General features: G+C 31.7%; 2 protein-coding genes across 5 annotated transcripts; one reads left to right on the forward strand and one right to left on the reverse strand.

The window, feature by feature from the left end:
• Positions 1-1,242: 1,242 nt before the first annotated feature.
• On the reverse strand, positions 1,243-8,853 carry LOC100785045 (WD repeat-containing protein 48). 2 transcript variants are annotated; one of them, XM_014762758.3, is made up of 15 exons: positions 8,725-8,853; positions 6,952-7,052; positions 6,339-6,497; positions 5,235-5,300; positions 5,016-5,105; positions 4,540-4,848; positions 4,261-4,358; positions 3,504-3,539; positions 3,308-3,428; positions 2,969-3,187; positions 2,634-2,729; positions 2,456-2,521; positions 2,270-2,308; positions 2,005-2,142; positions 1,243-1,879 (listed from the first exon to the last, which is right to left on the reverse strand). In XM_014762758.3, exons 2-15 carry the CDS (start codon positions 7,048-7,050, stop codon positions 1,538-1,540), a joined length of 1,878 nt encoding a protein of 625 aa, XP_014618244.1. In that variant the 5' UTR covers positions 7,051-7,052; positions 8,725-8,853; the 3' UTR covers positions 1,243-1,537. The 2 variants fall into 2 exon arrangements, with proteins under 2 accessions (XP_014618244.1, XP_025979911.1); XM_026124126.2 differs by lacking the exon at positions 8,725-8,853 and having other exon boundaries at positions 6,952-7,065.
• A 5,037-nt stretch (positions 8,854-13,890) lies between these two features.
• On the forward strand, positions 13,891-18,238 carry LOC100785581 (kinesin-like protein KIN-14U). 3 transcript variants are annotated; one of them, XM_006589104.4, is made up of 12 exons: positions 13,893-14,033; positions 14,181-14,260; positions 14,503-14,710; positions 14,826-14,909; positions 14,999-15,160; positions 15,262-15,368; positions 15,492-15,679; positions 15,777-15,941; positions 16,033-16,251; positions 16,445-16,482; positions 17,099-17,226; positions 17,314-18,238. In XM_006589104.4, exons 3-12 carry the CDS (start codon positions 14,506-14,508, stop codon positions 17,950-17,952), a joined length of 1,935 nt encoding a protein of 644 aa, XP_006589167.1. In that variant the 5' UTR covers positions 13,893-14,033; positions 14,181-14,260; positions 14,503-14,505; the 3' UTR covers positions 17,953-18,238. The 3 variants fall into 3 exon arrangements, with proteins under 3 accessions (XP_006589168.1, XP_006589167.1, XP_003535361.2); XM_006589105.4 differs by lacking the exon at positions 14,181-14,260 and having other exon boundaries at positions 13,891-14,033; XM_003535313.5 differs by lacking the exons at positions 13,893-14,033; positions 14,181-14,260 and adding an exon at positions 14,294-14,431.
• The last annotated feature ends 702 nt before the right edge of the window (positions 18,239-18,940 follow it).

Consider the following 18,940-nt stretch of genomic DNA (forward strand, 5'->3'; position numbering starts at 1 on the left):
CTCAACTAATCTTTACATTATTAAAATGGGTTTAATTTAATTTTGGTTTTTTTTTTCATTTCCTCAAAAATTTAAAATTTAAAATTCAAATTAATTTTTAATAAGATCAAATTGAATTCATTTTATAAAAAAAAAATAAGAAATCTGAAATCAAACCTTTAAAAATAAAGAACCTAATTCGACTACTTTAAAAAATTACAGAATTTTATTGAACCTTTAGACAATAAGATGATCAAATTCAACCTACAAATAAATTAAAAAAAGAAAAAAAGTAATTAAAGGTGCATTTATCTATTATCTTGTCACCTCATGCCATTGACAACATTGTTTCCTCTCCCATATCTGGCTATTCGTATATCATGGCACATCAGCGATGGACAATATTGAACAAAGGAAAAGAGATGGATTTGCTTAACTACTCGAGAAGATATATTCAACCACCTGAAATGTATTTCAAAATATAATTTAACATTTCCATAAGAAAAAAACAATGTCCTGACTGCAAGTTTTCAAAGATGGAATAGGTTATTAACTACCATGTTCAAGGAAATATCTCAAATTTGATTCACAACTTCAAGGATAAAGGAACAACGCGTTCTTCTCTTCCTACAGGACACTTCGTTCATTTCATTTAGAAATGAAGATTGAGAAAGCGCATGGAATTATTGCTTGATTTCTTTTCTAATCTGTCCATTACTAAGGAAATTAAATCTTGATGAATTCTTAATATACGTGGAGCACTTAGCTTCCCTTGGGTAAGGTTTTGGAGACTAGAACCTTCACATGGATGCAAATAGAAACTGCATCCGCAAAGGTTATCCAAAACAGATCTGTATCAAGAAAAATATTATATAAATTTTTTATCCATCAGAATTGACATCGAGAGAATTTACAAAAATTCACGCATATGATTCAACTAACAAAATTATATCATCTTAATAAGAAAAATGGTATATAATTACTATTCACTAACCCAAGAGAAATGATAATTATAAAGAATTCCAGAGTTATAAAATTTTCATCAAGGTCAGTAACTCATATCCATTGGTAAATGTTCCACCCTCTCTCAAAAAGTAAGAAAACAAACTCAGTCTTTTTAAAAGACTAACCATCAAAAGTGCAAAATATATAGATAGATGATACGAAAAATACATGGAACCGAGCAACAGATAGCACTGGATAAATATTAGCAGCTAACTACTATAACTTAAAACAAAATCGCAACTACTTAATTGATTTGTGTTATAAACTACTATGTTCAGTATCATCATATTTGTTTATGGGATGTGTGTAAAATACTATCATATATATGATTATCCACAGTCAAGTTCAAACATTAGAATAAGCCTAAGATAAGAAAAAGAGGAGATTAAAAAAGAAAGAAAGAAAGAAAGAAAGAAATCAGCCAACCAAGTTCTTAATAAATGCAATTGCCATGACCCACAAACAAGTCTTCTTCCTTGCTACTACAAGCATGGGTTCCACCAAACAATGAGAGTGTACAGGAAGGCAAAACGTTAATTACTTCATATTTTCTCTAGAAGCTAGGTAACCGATTATTCAATACAGAGTCCAAACACCACCAGGGGAAGTCTTTTTCATCCTCAGTTCCATCTAAATCAGACATTTTTTTTCTCCACGGACCTCCATGGGTTCCCTCGGTAATAATGGAAGGAGGGGAAACATCTGAGAATTCGAATGGAGGATAAACCATTATCTCAGTCTCAGAACTTCCATCAAGCTCAGTTCTTGAATGTGTAACACTTCCAGATAGTAACTCCGCATTATCATATGGAGGGGCTGGAGTTCCCATTCTTTGCTTTCTTTTTATCAACCAATTAGCCAAGAGCCCTTTCAGTGTTTCTTGAGCCAAGTTAACCTGTAGAGTAATGTCAAGAGTCATGAGTTGCTTTCATATATCTTAATTAAGAAACAAGCAAGCACTGATTTTGGTAGTTGATACTTGATATATAGTAAATTGGATATGAGGATAAATGCGTTTACCTTATCATCTTCAGGCTTGCCTACAATGTTAAGATCTGCAGAATACATCTCACCAGAAAAACATTGAGGAGTGTCCAAATGTACAGACAAACATCCAAGTCTAGTATCCACTGTGAACCATGCTGGAATATTGCTAACCTGAAGCAGTATGGGTAGAAAATAAACATAAAAAAAAAACTAGGTAGGGCTAAAATCTTATATAACCGAAACAAGTGTAACTGTGTAAGTAGAATTAGTTGGTGATGATTAATATCAGTAATCATACCATCTCAAACAACTCTTCTTTCTTCTCCTCAAATGAAACCTACATACATAGTTCACATGTAAAGCATGAGCTATTTTGAACTCAATAGAACTTCGAAAATTATAATTATAATCAATACAAGTATGTTCATTCCTTTCTACAATGTTGCCACACCGATAACCAAATGAAAGTACAATCTATTCTTACCTTTCCAAAATCTTTAACTACAACACCTTTCGTAATTTCCCACAACTTTACTGAACCAGAAGTATCCTATAAAGAGCCATTTTATCAGCTCAGAAGATGACAGAAAGATTAACAGAATAGATGACAATTTAACATTTTTGGCATATAATAGCACGAATTAAAAACACCATATGATTACCTTTGTCAGGACATGCCTCCTATTATTCAAAACTTCATGTTGTACAATTGAAGGGATGCCAGGAATAGTTAAAGTTGGTTGTTTATATACAGGAACCTATTGACGTTTGTAATTTTGGAAATAAAAAGAAAATTATTAGTGCCCCAAACAGAGAACCAAAAGAACATTTATCTGTGAAATATACATGCACAAATATACATAACACAACTATGCTTCACCTTTATTTGTGCAAATGCACTAGTATAATGTGTTCCTATAGCAATACAACACACTTGGTAGATAAAATAATAAAGTTAGTATGTTGAACTTTTGAGAAATAAATAAGTATAACATACAAGGGTAGATCCTTCTAGTGACACCCTTGCTCTGGAAAAGGACAAATTGCCTCTATGGAAAATCTTTTGAGGGTTGCGTCCTTCAGCAGGCCATCTGTGCACTGAAGAGTCTGTTGATGCAACCCAAATGCTATCGTCATGCAAAGCCAATTGAAGAATAGGATTTTCCCCGGTTGAAAGCAAAACACTCTCTCTTGTTTGCAAGTCTGTCAAGTATAACTACAAAAATAAAAGAATTACGAATCAGTAACACAAGCTTCACTAATTAAGCAAAACAAGGAGACATCATATAAATTCAAAGTCATGATAATTAAAAATTTATCGAAAAACTGCACTCACAGAAGAGTCTCTACCACCACTATAAACATGACTAAATGTTGAAGTGCTTGCAAGAGCCCAAATAGAATCTGTATGAACTGCATAAGAATGCACACAGCGTTGCTGACCAAGATCCCAAAGCCTATGATGAAAGATGGTGAGATTAGTAAACCATAAAACAAAAAGAAATTATTATAAAACCATATACACGCATTACCTTATCATAGAGTCTGAAGATCCTGATATACAAAACCTGCAATAAAAATGTTAAAATAATCTCAGCTCTTGTGGGGAAAAAGCATTACTTAATCTAACCTAATAACTTATAAAAAAATTTCGTACCCCATTGTCCAGAGGCTCTTCGCTATGCGAAGGTATGGGGGAGGGATATTGTACGCAGCCTTACCCTTGCATATGCAAAGAGGCTGTTTCCGGATTCGAACCCATGACCAACAAGTCACCAAGGCACAACTTTACCGCTGCACCAGGGCTCGCCCTCTGACCTAATAACTTATGCCATGGAAAAATGCATGGCTATATGGAATGGCAAAGAAACCAAAAAACATTTAGTGTTTATCTCCTTTTCATCTTCTAAACATATAAGCATCATCAATTCAATTAGCTAAAAAGATTTTTGTCATCAATTTAATTAGTCCCTCAAAATCATAAATAAATTATTAAGTCCTAACTTTAGTGAATGTTTAGCTCAACTTTTTTTTTTTTTTATAGCAAAAAAGGAGCAAGAGCCTGTAGGAGATTGGGGCTGACATCCCAACTAAGCTTACGTTTACCTACTTTTTGAGAGAGCTTTAGAAAAATACGCGGATTATTTCTCCAATCAAGCTAAATCAAGCATGTTGCTAATGTTTGTAAATAGTAACTTGTCCAGAGTAGAAGCAATGCCATAAGTATTTTTGGTGGGGGGGGGGGGGGGGGGGGGAGGAGCAGAAAAATTACGAGTCCTATCAACACACCTGCCAGTAGAATCCAGAAGTAAAGCCCTGATGTTATCTGTATGCCCTTTTAGCTTCAAAGTCTTTGATCCAGATCTCGGATCCCAAATACGCAAAACCTTAAAAGAAAAAATAAATAAAAATAAATAATGCTCTAGGTAGAGATAACACCCCACTATCTAGCTAATGAAATTCAATTTAATATAATATAAAGTAAATGCTTCTTATATTCCAAGGGTAATAGCTAGCAGAAGCCACACACGGGAGAACATAAATCTGAACAAGAATGCCACATTTTACCTTTTCTGTACCACCGGAGACAAGAAGTGTTCCACCTTCATTCATTGCCAATGCATAAACAGATTCCTTATGGCCTTTGGCAATAATTGGATTGTATCCTTGAGATTGAGTAGTGTGCATAGACATACTGTTACTTGAGCTGATGGTATGTAAGCTTGTCATTGGTAATGAGTTTCCAGAAACATTGATATCATTTGAATTATCATCATCATCCATTGGATCATTGCATTTTGTAGCTGAAGCTAGTGCAGCTTCAATATCCCATATAAAAATCTCCCCGCCAAGGCCACCAGAGGCAACCACATTGCTCTAAAATTCACGACACTTCTAAAGAATCAGAAAATGGATTTGATAAGATTCAAACTTTAAATTCAATCAAACTATGTCATATTTGAGCACATAAAAACAAGAAGAAAAAAAAACTTTTCTTGGTGTGCGATTCATAAGAAGCATGAAAAGTTCATAGTACACATTACATTTTTTTCTGCCACAGCAAGGCAAGTAACATAATCTGAGTGTTGACGGAGTGTCCTAGTACATGTTCCTGTGGACAAAGCATTCCATGTCTAGCACAAACATACAACCACCAAGTTAAACAAAAGGGGGTGGAAAAATTGAATCGATACTGACGTACCGTTATCACGGGAAAAGAGCGAGGATTAATTACAACTACAACTAATCAATAGTCAACGAACCTTAAGGGTTGTATCTGAAGAACACGAAACAAGAACATTATCACCAACAAGAACAACATCATTAACCTGCAAAAATAAAAAAATAAAAAGCAATTTCTATCTATTTAACTTACATTGCAAATTGTGTAGATATATTTGTTTGGTTGGTAAAAAAGCTATTTATTCCTTAACTGGTGTAACATCTAAAACTCATGGAGTCTTAGAAATTTAGGATTAAACCAAAAGTATATAAGTTGAGCAATGATTCTAGGTTCAATTTTTATAGAATAATAATATAATATTATTTTGTATTGGCTTTGCCATTATTTTCACACACAGAGACGCTAAGTATTGTTCTCAAATGTTATATGTCTTTTTTCTTGTTCACAAACACCTTTTATCTATCTATTTATTTAATAATGGTGTTTTTATTTAATAGTAAAATCAAATGTTATAATTTTCTCGTTATTAAATGTTATCAATTATGCTTTTTATGGATTTAAATTTTCAAGTAATTATTTATTTAATTAAAATATATTATATTTATTTATTATTTAGTAATTAGCATTCAAATATATTAAAATGAAACAGGTTAATTGAACTATTGTAAAATATAAATAATACATTTTTGGTTGGAGAAAAAAAATTGATTGAGTTGTTTTGAAGTATGAAAGATTATTGGAAAGTGTAAAATATAGGTTTCTTTATTGGATATGCACTTGACGAATCACTCTAAATAAATAAATAGTAAATAGATTTTATGTTCCCATGGATAAGACATAATTTTGCACATAACATATATAGTGAACAACTTACCCATAATTTTGCACATAACATATATAGTGAACAACTTACCCATGTTGCATCATATGCACCTTTTAACCTGATGGATCACTTAGTTCAATGTTAAGTAAGAAAATTACCACTAAATCAATGTCGTTTAAGCAAGAAAATTACACATAATAAATACAAATTCTAATAAATTGATAACAACAACAACAACGTCTTATCCCACTAGGTGGGGTCGGCTACATGGATCAACTTCCGTCATAATGTTCTATCAAGTACTCAGTCATAATGGTGATAAACAAAAGAAAAAAAAAGCACAAGATAAATAAGGATTACCCAGTCCACATGAGATTCAAAGGTAGCAGAGCATGATGGCATGTCATCAGCTAGTGCCCACCGATTTAACTTCCCATCACGACTTCCAGTGAAGAGATAACCAGATCCATCAAATGTAGTAGACTTAAGAACAGACAAACAATTTATGCCTGCACAGTGCTGCAGAAAATAACAAACTTTAAAGATAATATTCAGATACACCAACCAATGATATTTTTTACTTTATAAAGATTTCCAAATAAAAAATGCAAGATTGATGCCCAAATAATGTATATTACATCACCTGATTGAAGCAAAAAGCCAAGTAACTGGCCAGAATGATACAAATTAACACCATGGTGTACAATAAACTATTGATGATAAATTAAGCTTTCATTGATTACAAGGTAAAATAATGGGTAAATTTTAAACATTTGATGTTCAAAGATAGAGAACAATATGGGTACCGCTTTATTAACTTTAAGAATTACAGAATCAACTCATACAATTGACAGGCTTATAGGCAAATGACAAAAACAATCTGTATGGATAAAAATGCAAGTTACAAAAAAACAAACATAAAACTCATCCATTTTCCTGGAAAAAAAAATAGAATAACAAATAATGATCTCACCCTTTTGTCATCAGAATCATTCAACACATACGTTAATCTCTTCTCCTTCCGAGGGCGAGTTGAATTGTTTGTGTTCCCCACACTACCAACACGATGCATTGCTGAAACTATGACAATGCATAAATGATAAATCATGTAGCATAAATAGCAAATCCAGAAGTAAATTACAAAAATGTAAAAGGATACTAATTAATTTAAATGATTTGTGTCAACCTATACATGAGTTCCTTGACATAAAAAAAAAAACTTATATATAAAAGTGGTTAGCAAGATGCAAGGTGGTAATCTCAACTAAATAATTTGCTACAGTTCAAATTGTTACAAATGGGGATCAAGATCTAAACATTTTATTTTATAAATTATTTGGTTGAAGAACTAAGGATTGACTTATATTCCTCAACTATCAATCCCAAAACTTATCATTATTCATACTCACTAAATTTTGAAAATATGTCTCAGACAAGCTATCACACATCAGAAACAACCTAACTTCTATTTCTGCCAGATGCCAATCTACTAGCTTAAGAATGTATCCCCATTGTGAACAGACCAAACGAAATATATCCTGAACAGTTGACAATGTGTTCATCAAAAGAACAATTTCAATAGTTCAATGTACTAAAGAACTATAGATGGGTTGGGCTTTACATAAAAAGTGGCCTAAAATAGACCAGATTTTTTGGCCCAACGGGTTAACTGGGCTCAGGCCGGGCTAGTCCTACAGATAAATAAAAGTGAAAATCAAGTAAGTTTTGTAGTTGAGGTGGTGAGGTGTGCGTGAAAAATGACTCACGTGTGGTGAGGTTGAGAGAAATATATCAGGTGCTATTTATCATCATGAAAATAAAAGGGTGAACAATGTGCGTTAGTGAGCAGTGACAAAAGAGCAATGTTTATTGTGTGAGATGCTTGTGTAGTTGTGTAGTTGTGTGTGACAAGCAATGTACTGTTAGGTCATAAGGTGAGAGAATATATATGCAAAATGAAGGCAAACGCACAAAATGTAAACACTAGGTGTATGTTTGGGAAACTGGTGCCGAGGTCCTGAACGTACATTGGATCCAAAAATATGCCTTTCCTTACTTCTGAAAAGGTAAGTTGGATTTTCGGTACCCACAATTCAAACACACGCTATACCATTTTTTGGACGAGAACAAGGCCATTGTGCCTTTGTGAGTGTGAATGCTTACTATGTAATTCAAGCTTTGTTTTTTAACTATATTTCAATCACTTCATAAGTACATTTTTAAATTTATTTTTAAGATGAATTTGGCCCATTGGTCAGACATATGACCGAGGCCTAAAAAATAACAGTCCAAAGGAAATGTGGGACGATCAAATTGGTTGATTTAGTTTCATGCTTTAACCTAATGGGTCAGATCAGAGTGTTTGTTTCAACAACTCTAAGTGCATTTGGTACAATAATGGAATTCAAAGACTTAATAAATTTAGTGCAATTAATTCTTTGCAAATGTAGAAATAATCAAAATTATATCCATCCAATGCCCAACAACAAAATTTTGTATTGAGCCAAATTGAAAATGTGGTGAGTTTGTCTAGTTGTACAATGCAAGATAACAAAATCACATGCCATAGAAAATAAGCTCAAAAGCCAAACGTCTAGGCCCAGTAAAATTGTAGAACCAATAATTTCATTAAAACGTTGGAAACATGATTAATGCAACCTTAAATAAGATCATGGAATCATGTAAATCACGAATAACATGAAAACACAAAATCATAATTTGCATAACTGAGGCCTAAACAACGCACCATTAAAGCTTTTTCCAAATTAGCGTCTTGTACTTTCCCCAAAAACTGCTGGATTTGTCCCCAAATGTCTTCTCATTTCTCAATATTCTCAACGGTTTGCTAAACTCTGCAATTCCACGCTTATAACCGGTTTTCTTTCCTGCAAGCCTTCTTCGATAATCAGTACTATATTCAGCTGAGGGTCAAACTTATATACCAGTCAAAGCATACCTTTGATATCAAATCCACACACAAAAAATTAAATGCGAATTAAAACCAAACACAACCATAGAAGAGATAACAAATTGAGCCAGTCAAAGCTATTGAATACCCCAAATCATTCCAGATATAATGTACGTGGACGTAAAACTCAAATAGTAATAACAATAATAACACCAGCAAGTCTTATACCATTACGCAAATTAACAAACCCGATCACAGGGTTAAGCATTCTATCGTGGTCTGGAACTAAACTAACTTCTCATAAGATGCATGAATTTTTCTATAATTGATACGAATAAATAATAGAAAGTGGAACAAAAAATAAGTCCTAACCTCAATCAATTATGAATGTGTGACACAGCTGTTTTGTGCTTGTTTGTTTTTCTAATGCGTAAGCTTCAACTTGAGAGGAATTTGTTTCATAGGGAAGGGAGAAAAAAGAGAGTGAAGAATGCATGCAGCTCTAGATGGGATTTGATTTTACCGCGGCAAGTAATTTGACTTTAATTAAGGGCAATATTGTTTTTCAGTTTAAAAACAAATCCACGCAATTGATCTTGATGTTTTTGTTAAGGTTTGTTTCCTGATTTAACGTATTACCGTTTCATATCCAATATCTTGATATGATCATGAAGTATCACGTTTTTTTATTGCATTCTAATTAACAGTTATATTCAATTTTAAGTGCAACTTTTTTGCTTACAATCTGTTAGAAGGGTTTAATAGTTTTCTAATGGAATATTCTTTTTCATTTTTCTGAACCATTTAATATGATATTTTCATATACAACTCTAATAACTACATTTCTAAATCTTGTCTAATGTTATAGAAAACAATAAGTCAAATTCCTTTTCAAAAAATAAACAAGTCAAATCAATTTTTCATCACTATATGACTGATATTTTTTTTTTTATGAATCTATTATCTATCTATCTATTACTACTATTTGTTACATATTAAGAAGGTTTTGTTGTCCAAAATCATGTCACGTAGTACCACCCTTTCAAGATATTTAATATTTTGCTTGAATCATTTTCAATTTTCATAGATTTTTAATAATAAAATAACTAATGTATATAATTACATTAACTTTGAGATCTGCACCAAAAAAAAGGACTGTATGTACCAAAAAAAAACATTAACTTTGAGTTGTATTAAGGTGCTTAATCAATTAATTTTTTGCTTCAATCAATTAAAATATAAGCTGAACTTATTAATTAAATATTCCGTGTTAAAAATCTATAGAAATTGTTAGAAGATTATTATTTTCTTTTTAAAAGCTTATTTAATAATAAATAATAAAGTAAAATGTATATATAAATGTGGAATCAATTTATACGGGTGTTGATTAGGTGAAAATTAATATTAAGGTAGTCACTTTTGTTCATCGGTGTGTAATTCGCTGATAAATATGTCTTAAAAAATGAAAATACAAAATTTAGTTTAAAAAGTGTAAAAAGTGCAATAAATATGTCCTGCCGTTAATTTTCGTCCATTACTGTTAATAAAATCACTTACGTGACACACGGAAGGATAAATTTGTCACTAAAATGATTGTCAACGTAGATTCTTAATATAAGGATATATTTATCATAATATTTTTTTAACTTTTCCTCTTCCCCCTCTGTTTACAACTGCGTCCTGAAAAATGAAAATATAAAATTTAGTCATTGAAAATATAAAAAATGCAACAAATATATCTGAACGTTAATAATAGATTGTGACTAATTATTATTATTATTATTATTATTATTATTATTATTATTATTATTATGTGTTTATAATTTACTGTTCCTATTCGTTTAGTACTTATGCAATATATTTTTTAAATTTCCTTTTAATATATATATTTTTATTATTTTTATTTTCTTGTCAAACCTTAATCTTTGCTGTTAAAGAAAAACTTTATTTTATATCTTATAATTTTATCAAATTTTTACTAAATTTCTCACTTTTAATGTTTAAAATTATTCCATATCACAATTCCAATTTAAGTGCCCTCATATTTAGATTGAAAATAATATGTCGAGAGTTTTGAGTAGAAAAAACACAACCGGTTACGTGACCAAATTTATTTATTTAAAAAAAAGAATTTAATCAACTAATTTTTTTAAAAAAAATCTCACAAAATTTAAACTAGATAAAGTTAAAGTGAAATTATAAGTCTTTTTCCTTAATATATATATATATATATATACCTCAAATATGAAAGAATCCATTGGATAAATCTTATGTGCTTCCATTCGAGATAACATTTGTTATACATAATATGAATGAAATGAAAACAGTTACTAACAAGTAAAGAATCCAAATAAATTTAAATAAAAAATATAATAACACTCAAATTAATACAAATGTTAACTTTAAAATAAAACAAAAAAGATTAATACAGAGGTTTATTCTTTGTCTTTGGGACGTAGAGTTGTATCTCTCGCTGATTTAGGGAGTGCAAACCTTATTTGACATGTTGTGACAGAGTACGTAATCAGGATTAATAATTAATTGAAGAAACAAAAAATTTCAAGAAATAAAAGGCTTTCATTTTTTTAAATGCTAACTTAATTTTTTTATATCATAAAACTAAAAAAAATTATTTTAGTTTGAAAAATAAGTAGTTATATTGATTAATTAAAAAAATAATTAACAATTTAATAAATGGATAAATAGATAAATAATCAAAGTATAAAAGTTCAAATCTTAAGTTGTATTTTACTATTTTTTAATCTCGTTTTTCATAGTTTATCTCTTATACAATTCATTATTAACATATATTTGTAGCATTTCTTATACTTACGGAGAATAAATTTTGTATTGGAACGTATTTGTCAGCAAAGCGGGAAACGAGAAGTCAAAAAGATATGATGACAAATATGTCTTTAGGCTGACAATTCATGTTAGCAATCATGTGACAAATTTGTCCCTCTGTGTCATGTATGTTATCTTATTAATGGTGATAAATGGAAGTTAATAATATATAGGACATATTTATTGCATTTTTTACACTTTCAAGAATTAAATTTTGTATTTTCATCTTATAGGGATACAAATTAAACATTAAGGGATAAAAGTGAATATTTATTCTAATATTAATGATGTTGTCTAAGAATAATGTATTAAGCAGGTTGTAGAGAAAATATTAGAGATCACTTGGGAAATTTTATTCCTGCTTTCCTACTCGACACTCGTGTCATTGTAGGGTCAGATTTTTCTAATAATTATTAAACTTTTTTAAATGGTTGTGCAACCACGTAAATGAAACAAATGTTTTTTTTTAAATAATTTTTAAGTTGTATACATCTTGATAGAAAAAAAAAGAGATAAAAATAAATGATTGATGATGTAATATGATAAAAAAAATTTATTAATTGAATATTTGAAATTTGAAATCATCAAAATATAATTATTCGGCGTAAATGTTTCTCCATTACTAACAGAATTTGTCTTTTTGCACCGACTGATGGAGTCATGTGTTGGACGCATGCTCGGAAATGGCAACCAAATTGTTGATGAGTTGGCCAAACAAACATAGTTTTAATATTAGTCCTTGCCTTTTCATGTTTTTCATCTTGTTCCTAAGTTTATTAGTCTAGACTAGACAATTTAGATGACCAATCCAACGTGGCTTTCCTACATGGATTCTAGCTTGTTTATAATTTCCTTTTTTTCTCACACAAAGAGGTTGTTCAATTAGGCATAAATGATTCTTCAATATTACCAGAATTTGTTGGATGCATGCTCTCGGGAAGGCCAACCAAGGTTTTTGATGAATTGGATAAACAACTTTAATTTATCCAAACCTTTTCATGTATTTCATTATGCTCCAAACTTTGTTAGTCTGGGCAATTTAGCCAACCAATTCAACGCAACCCTTGGTGTGATTTGGTAGTAGTAGTAGTATAAAGAAAGTGTTAAGAAAATATATACTATATAAAGGTACAAGTTCCAAGGTCTCGAAACCAAAATCGACCCTCCTGTCTGCTCAAGCCTTCGGGATGTTTATCCTGCGATTATCTATTGCTTTTTTGTGGTTTGCCAAGAACAAGGGTAGTCAAAAGAATAGAAAGTACTGTAGAAAATATTAAATAAACTGTATTTAAGTGGTTAAGGAGATAGTATGTTTAAAAGTTTAAAATATTTTTATATTTTTGAAATACTATACGTCAACATTGATTAAAATAGTTATTTTAAAAATTAAGAATTTTTATTAATATTTATATTTAAATTATACTAACTTTTTAAAAAATTACACTGCATTTTAATTAAATTTATATCTAATATATAAAACTTTTTATTCCATACATTTTTCAAGCGTTACACTAGGTTTCCTTATTATTACTCTTTATAAAAAAAATGATTGGCAAATACACGTCATGGTTATTATTTTTAAAAAATTCTGGACCATTACAAGAGTTGGTGGGTACACCCAGAGTTTCTCATTTTCTTAGCAGAATTTAAATTAGACAGAAAAAAAAAACAACCCAATGGCATCTCATAAGATGTGGCAGCATCTGAATCCACATAGTACATTCTATCATTTATATGGAAAGCAAATTTATTATTTAATGTAAATGTAATGAAATACTAAACTGAACATGGAAATCCAGCATCATCTGAGTCCGCATACATTCTACCATCATTTATATTTTATATAGAAAGTAAATGCAATAAATAGAATAAGAATATAGAAATCTCTCACTCTCATTAATTGAATGCCTATAGGTAACTTACATAAATAAAGAATTTGTCTGAAACAAAGCCAGAACAGAGATGAACCAACCACGTTCCCCGTTGCTTATAGTCAAAGTTTAACTCAAAAGCACTGACATTGAGTAGTGAGTTTCGTAACGAAAAGGAACATCTTTTTCGCTTTAATTTCAACTCTGCCACTCCGCTCCCTCCAACTCCAATAACTACAATTCAAGTTTGAAGATCTGATCTGGACCAACCAAAAAGATTCTTACGCCACCATTATTATTATTATTGTTTTTCTTTCTTATTACTTATTGTACTACAAAACTCCTTTTTTCACTCCTAATCAGGGAGTGTTCAAGTTCAATCATTGAAAATAACCAACTCTCTCCTTCTCTACATCTTTTACTTCGTTCTTTGTGAGTTGAAAATCCGTGCTTGCTTTGAGTCTTTTCAGTGTTGATCCTAAATTCTTCTTCAAAACAGTTCCCTTTTTTTATTTTACTTACTTTTTACTTTTGAGTTTATGGTTTACGCTACATGAATCATGGGAAATGTTTCTTCAGTATTACAGTTTCATTATAACGCGTGTTCCAACTTGCTCCATCGCATGTCTCGAGGTTAAGGGGTTCAAGTCCAATCTATAGTGAGTGTCTAGAAGTTTCGTTTCTTTGATTGTTGTTTCTTTGAGTTGGTTAGATTGACTTTTAGCTAATTAAGAACAGAGAAATAAAAAGAAAAAACAGATCTCTGTGTATGTGTTGTACTAGGTAGCAGTGATAGCTTCTATTACTTTCCAATCCTTGTCTTACATAAGGTTTGTTTTTTTATTTATTATTATAACCGTACTAGGTGGCTGTGTTTCATACTTTCATTTCATGTTTTTAGGTAATGAAAATGCCTGTTCCTAATGGAGAAGAGCAGATTCTGTTACCTGAAACTGAAAATGCAAGTGAGGTTTCGAAGTCACCCTCATTGGATTTGAACCCAGATTCAGTTGATGGGTCCCCACCTGTTTCCACCGTTTACACTGATGTGGGTGTCGTCCCAGAACACCAAAAGAACGAGCTTGAGCACTTGATATCCAATTTAGAAGGTATGAATGAATAAAGTCACGCCCTTCTCTCTGTTTCTTTTTGTGGCTTATGGATTTAAATCTAAGGAATAAATGTTGTTAATGTTTTTTGGCTTGGTTGAAATTGTTTGTGTAGGTGAAATTGAGGAGCTGAGGCTCAAGCAGAAGAAATTGGATAAAAAGCGGAGAGAAGAATTAAGCAAGATATTGGACATCAAAGGTATAGGCTAATAGTATATTTACTAAAAAAGCATCAAGGTTAATGCTAATTGTTTACAAAGTGTTGAAGAATTGTAATTTGCTATTCAGGGAGCATTCGAGTATTTTGTAGAATTCGACCGAATCTGGTTACAGAGAAGAGAAAATTTTCTGAACCGGTATCGGCTGGACCAGAGAAAATTCGGGTTAAGTTCGGGGGGACGAGGAAAGATTTTGAGTTTGATAAGGTTTTTACCCAAGAAGCAAGCCAAGGCTAGTATTTAATGTCGGTGTGTCTCCCAATTTTATTTATCTGATTATAGTTCCAACTTTTACTAAAGAGGGTGCATGTGCCCTTGTTGGAACCTCTGCAGAGAGTGTTTTTGTGGAGGTTGAGCCAATTCTAAGATCTGCAATGGACGGGCACAATGTGTGTGTTTTTGCCTATGGTCAAACAGGCACAGGCAAGACATTCACCATGGTTAGTTAATTCAACATTGTGTTGCTATTTGTGCATGTGCTAAACACTCTTATTACTTACTAGTATTTTTTAATGTGGTAGCCTTGCTAGTGTATGATGATGCCATGCAATAATTGTTTTTAGGATGGTACAAACGAGGAGCCAGGAATTATTCCGCGTGCACTTGAAGAGCTCTTTCGTCAAGCCTCTTTGGATAATTCATCTTCTTTTACTTTTACAATGAGCATGTTGGAAGTTTATATGGGCAATCTCAGGGATTTGTTATCTCCAAGACAGTCTGGCAGACCACATGAACAATATATGACAAAGTGGTAACATTTTTTCCCTTTTTCTTTTCACTAACATTTCAAAGATTGAATTCCACAGTATAATAAACTCTAGCTAACTAATGATTAACCCCTTCTATAGCAATCTCAATATTCAAACAGATCCAAAGGGATTGATTGAAATTGAGGGTCTCTCAGAAGTGCAAATTAGTGATTATGCTAAAGCCAAATGGTGGTACAACAAGGGCAAACGGTTCAGATCCACCTCTTGGACTAATGTGAATGAGGCATCAAGCAGGTCACACTGGTGGGTTATAGGTTTACTTAGATACTTCAAAGTATTTTAATGGGTTTCTCAGCTTGATAGTTACGTTATCTGTTTAGCTTCATATATCTAGCTTGACGAGGATAAGCATATTTCGGCGTGGGGATGCATTGGAAGCCAAAAGTGAAGTAAGTAAATTGTGGATGATTGATCTTGGAGGCAGCGAAAGGTTGCTTAAAACTGGAGCCAAAGGACTAACACTTGATGAGGGCAGAGCCATTAATCTTTCCCTTTCAGCTTTAGCTGATGTTGTTGCTGCTTTGAAGAGAAAGAGGTGTCATGTGCCTTACAGGTATGAATCTGGTGTTGATTTCTCATTTTTAATTTATGTCCTTCTAGCTGCTAGATGTTATCTGTACCTGAAAAAGCTATTTAACTTCAGAGATGAGTCCCTTTTACTGCTTCTAGTTTTTTGTACTATCATTGTTTCTTTCTAGACAATCAAAGTATATATAGTTAGTGATTTGTTGCTACTTTGCTTGCAGGAATAGCAAGCTGACTCAAATACTGAAAGATTCTCTTGGTATGATACTATTTCTTCTTTTGATTGCATACACTACCAACTTTTGCGCATGAATGTAGTGTGATAAACCTTTTACAAAATTAGAAATTCATACAATTTGAAATATTTACACGTGTTAGTCTTTAGCTCACTTAGACTATTGAGTAAGAACAGGGAGACCCAATCAGCTTTTTTTGTTGATGTGTCAACATCTATATGAACCATGCATTTGTAAATGTGATAAGATGGAATGAACTACCAATTTAGTCTCCTAAGTATTATTACCCTCTCTCTTGAGTAGTTCCTAAAGTAATAAAACTATATAAGTAATTCCCTAAGCATTAAATTTCCATCAATTTAGTTCCTAAATTGATTTATTCTATTAACGTTCAGGATCATTGTGAAAGGTTTTTTAATATTTGAAGGACTACATATCATGATATATAATATTTCAGGGATTATTATTATTTTTTAATTTAGGGATCATTTAGGAGAGAGTAATACTTCAAAGAATCAAGAATGAAATTGATAGTTTATTTGACATAGATGGCTCGTGATTTATGATGTGCTGACTATTTTGTTGTTTTTTAATCTAAAATATAAAATCTCTAATCTTTATAATAAAAAAATACTTAAGGGTATGGCTCAAAGGTGTTGATGTTGGTGCATATAAGCCCTTCTGAAGAGGATGTTTGCGAAACAGTTTGTTCCTTAAATTTTGCAAAGAGAGCGAGAGCAATAGAGTCCAACAAAGAAGTGCCAGTGGTAATTTTACTGATTTTTTTTTCTAAAGCAAGTTCCTCAGTGGAAACTGTTTGAAGATTGCTGACTACTTGCATATATATACTGTAGGAAGTGAAGAAGCAAAAAGAGAAGAAGATTATGGAGCTAGAGGAAGACATCAAGGAAGCCGAAAAACAGAGCCAGAATTTAAGGGAACAAATACAGCAGATTGAGTTGAAGTTAAATGAGAGTAAAAAGCTCTTATTTACCACATATAGTCTTGTGGAAAGTGATCACATTGCAACCTCAATTAGCCCCAAAGATGATGTCAAAGAGGTCATTGAAACCCCTAAAGCATCCAAGAAGTCCATTAAAAGAAATTTCACCAATTCAATGCCTCGATTCATGACTTCAACTGTTGCAAGTCGCCAAAGGCAAAGTGCTGCAGAACGAGACATTGGTACTGTGAGATTGAAAAGTTTTAGATCAATTGCCTCTAAAAGTTCCATCAATTTTTCATATTCCCAATCATTGAGTTATTCAGATATCCGCATCAAAGCAATACTGCGAAGTTCAAATGGAAAATCTCGGTACGCTGAAGCAGATAGTGTTCCAATTCCAAAGACTGTTCTCACAGAAAAGCCTAAATGCAACAATGATTTGGAACCAAAAGTCACAACTCCTCGAAGCAAGATGGTTACATCATCAGACCAAAACTTTAGAGTTTCATTGGGTCGTCACAGAAGAAGGATGTCTGATTTGATCTAAAGGTTCAAAAGACATCTTGGTTGCAGATTTTTTAATGTGGTGAAGGGATTGCATGTTTAACTTTTTGCAGTTTATATTTGTCTGTAACAAATAGTAGCGAGTGGTATATGAATAGGTGTGTTTTCTTGATCTTTTCTGGGTTGGGATCTGTTAATTACTTCATTAACATGATCATTCTCTGTTTTTGAGCTTATTGGGTCTTATTAGTCATTTGCTTATGTGATTGTGTAACTATTTGGGGCCACTAACTTTCACTGAAGTTTGTCATCATGACCTTTTATATGAATACAACACTTATTTAGCCTTGACTAGCAGGAGTATGGATCAATAACTGAACTTTTTCAAACCAACAGGAAACAATTTTTTACTATTCCTATTTTTTCTTCCAGACAACAAATGACACATTTAGGCTTAGTTGTATCTATGTATTATCAGGATCTCTGGTTCTTCCTTCATACTTAAAATTATGATAGAATTGTGCTATAACTGGGAAGGTGTTATATTCTTGATGGTCACATACTCACATGTACAATTGACAACTCAAGTCAAATAGTTTTGACTGATTAATTTATATACGAGGGGAAACAATGATGTGGAGAGCAATTTGTTTTTCTTCCGTTCAGCTTGCGAAAAGACATAGTCGGATCCTTTATTCTATTTTTAAGCATTCTCCAGTCCGGGATTCTTTATGATATTCATAAGGGTATTTGTTTCAGTATAACTTTTTTAATCCTGAGAATATTATTCTTGAAAATAAAATGAGAACATTTTCAGTATTTAATAAAAAAATGTGTTTGTTTAATTATAAAGTTAGTTGAGTATATTTTTTATATTTCTGGGAATACTTGGTTTAATTTTTTTTAGGAATATATATTATAATTACTAAAATATTTATATTATGTTAAAGATATTATTTTTTTCACAAAACAAACACCTTTATTATAAAACCAATAAATAACAAATAAATTATACTTAAAATATATATATC

Source organism: Glycine max, chromosome 10, assembly GCF_000004515.6.
Source record: "Glycine max cultivar Williams 82 chromosome 10, Glycine_max_v4.0, whole genome shotgun sequence".
Taxonomy (NCBI): domain Eukaryota; kingdom Viridiplantae; phylum Streptophyta; class Magnoliopsida; order Fabales; family Fabaceae; genus Glycine; species Glycine max.

Excerpts from the sequence above, each read along its gene's own strand:
- LOC100785045 (XM_014762758.3), bottom strand. The coding sequence starts at position 7,050 with ATGCATCGTGTTGGTAGTGTGGGGAACACAAACAATTCAACTCGCCCT. Across the intron at positions 4,849-5,015 it reads TTGCTGTGGCAGAAAAAAAT|AGCAATGTGGTTGCCTCTGG; the intron begins GTAATGTGTACT and ends CGTGAATTTTAG. Across the intron at positions 2,522-2,633 it reads GGAGGCATGTCCTGACAAAG|GATACTTCTGGTTCAGTAAA; the intron begins GTAATCATATGG and ends GGCTCTTTATAG.
- LOC100785581 (XM_006589105.4), top strand. The coding sequence starts at position 14,506 with ATGAAAATGCCTGTTCCTAATGGAGAAGAGCAGATTCTGTTACCTGAA. Across the intron at positions 16,252-16,444 it reads AGGTGTCATGTGCCTTACAG|GAATAGCAAGCTGACTCAAA; the intron begins GTATGAATCTGG and ends CTTTGCTTGCAG. Across the intron at positions 17,227-17,313 it reads CCAACAAAGAAGTGCCAGTG|GAAGTGAAGAAGCAAAAAGA; the intron begins GTAATTTTACTG and ends TATATACTGTAG.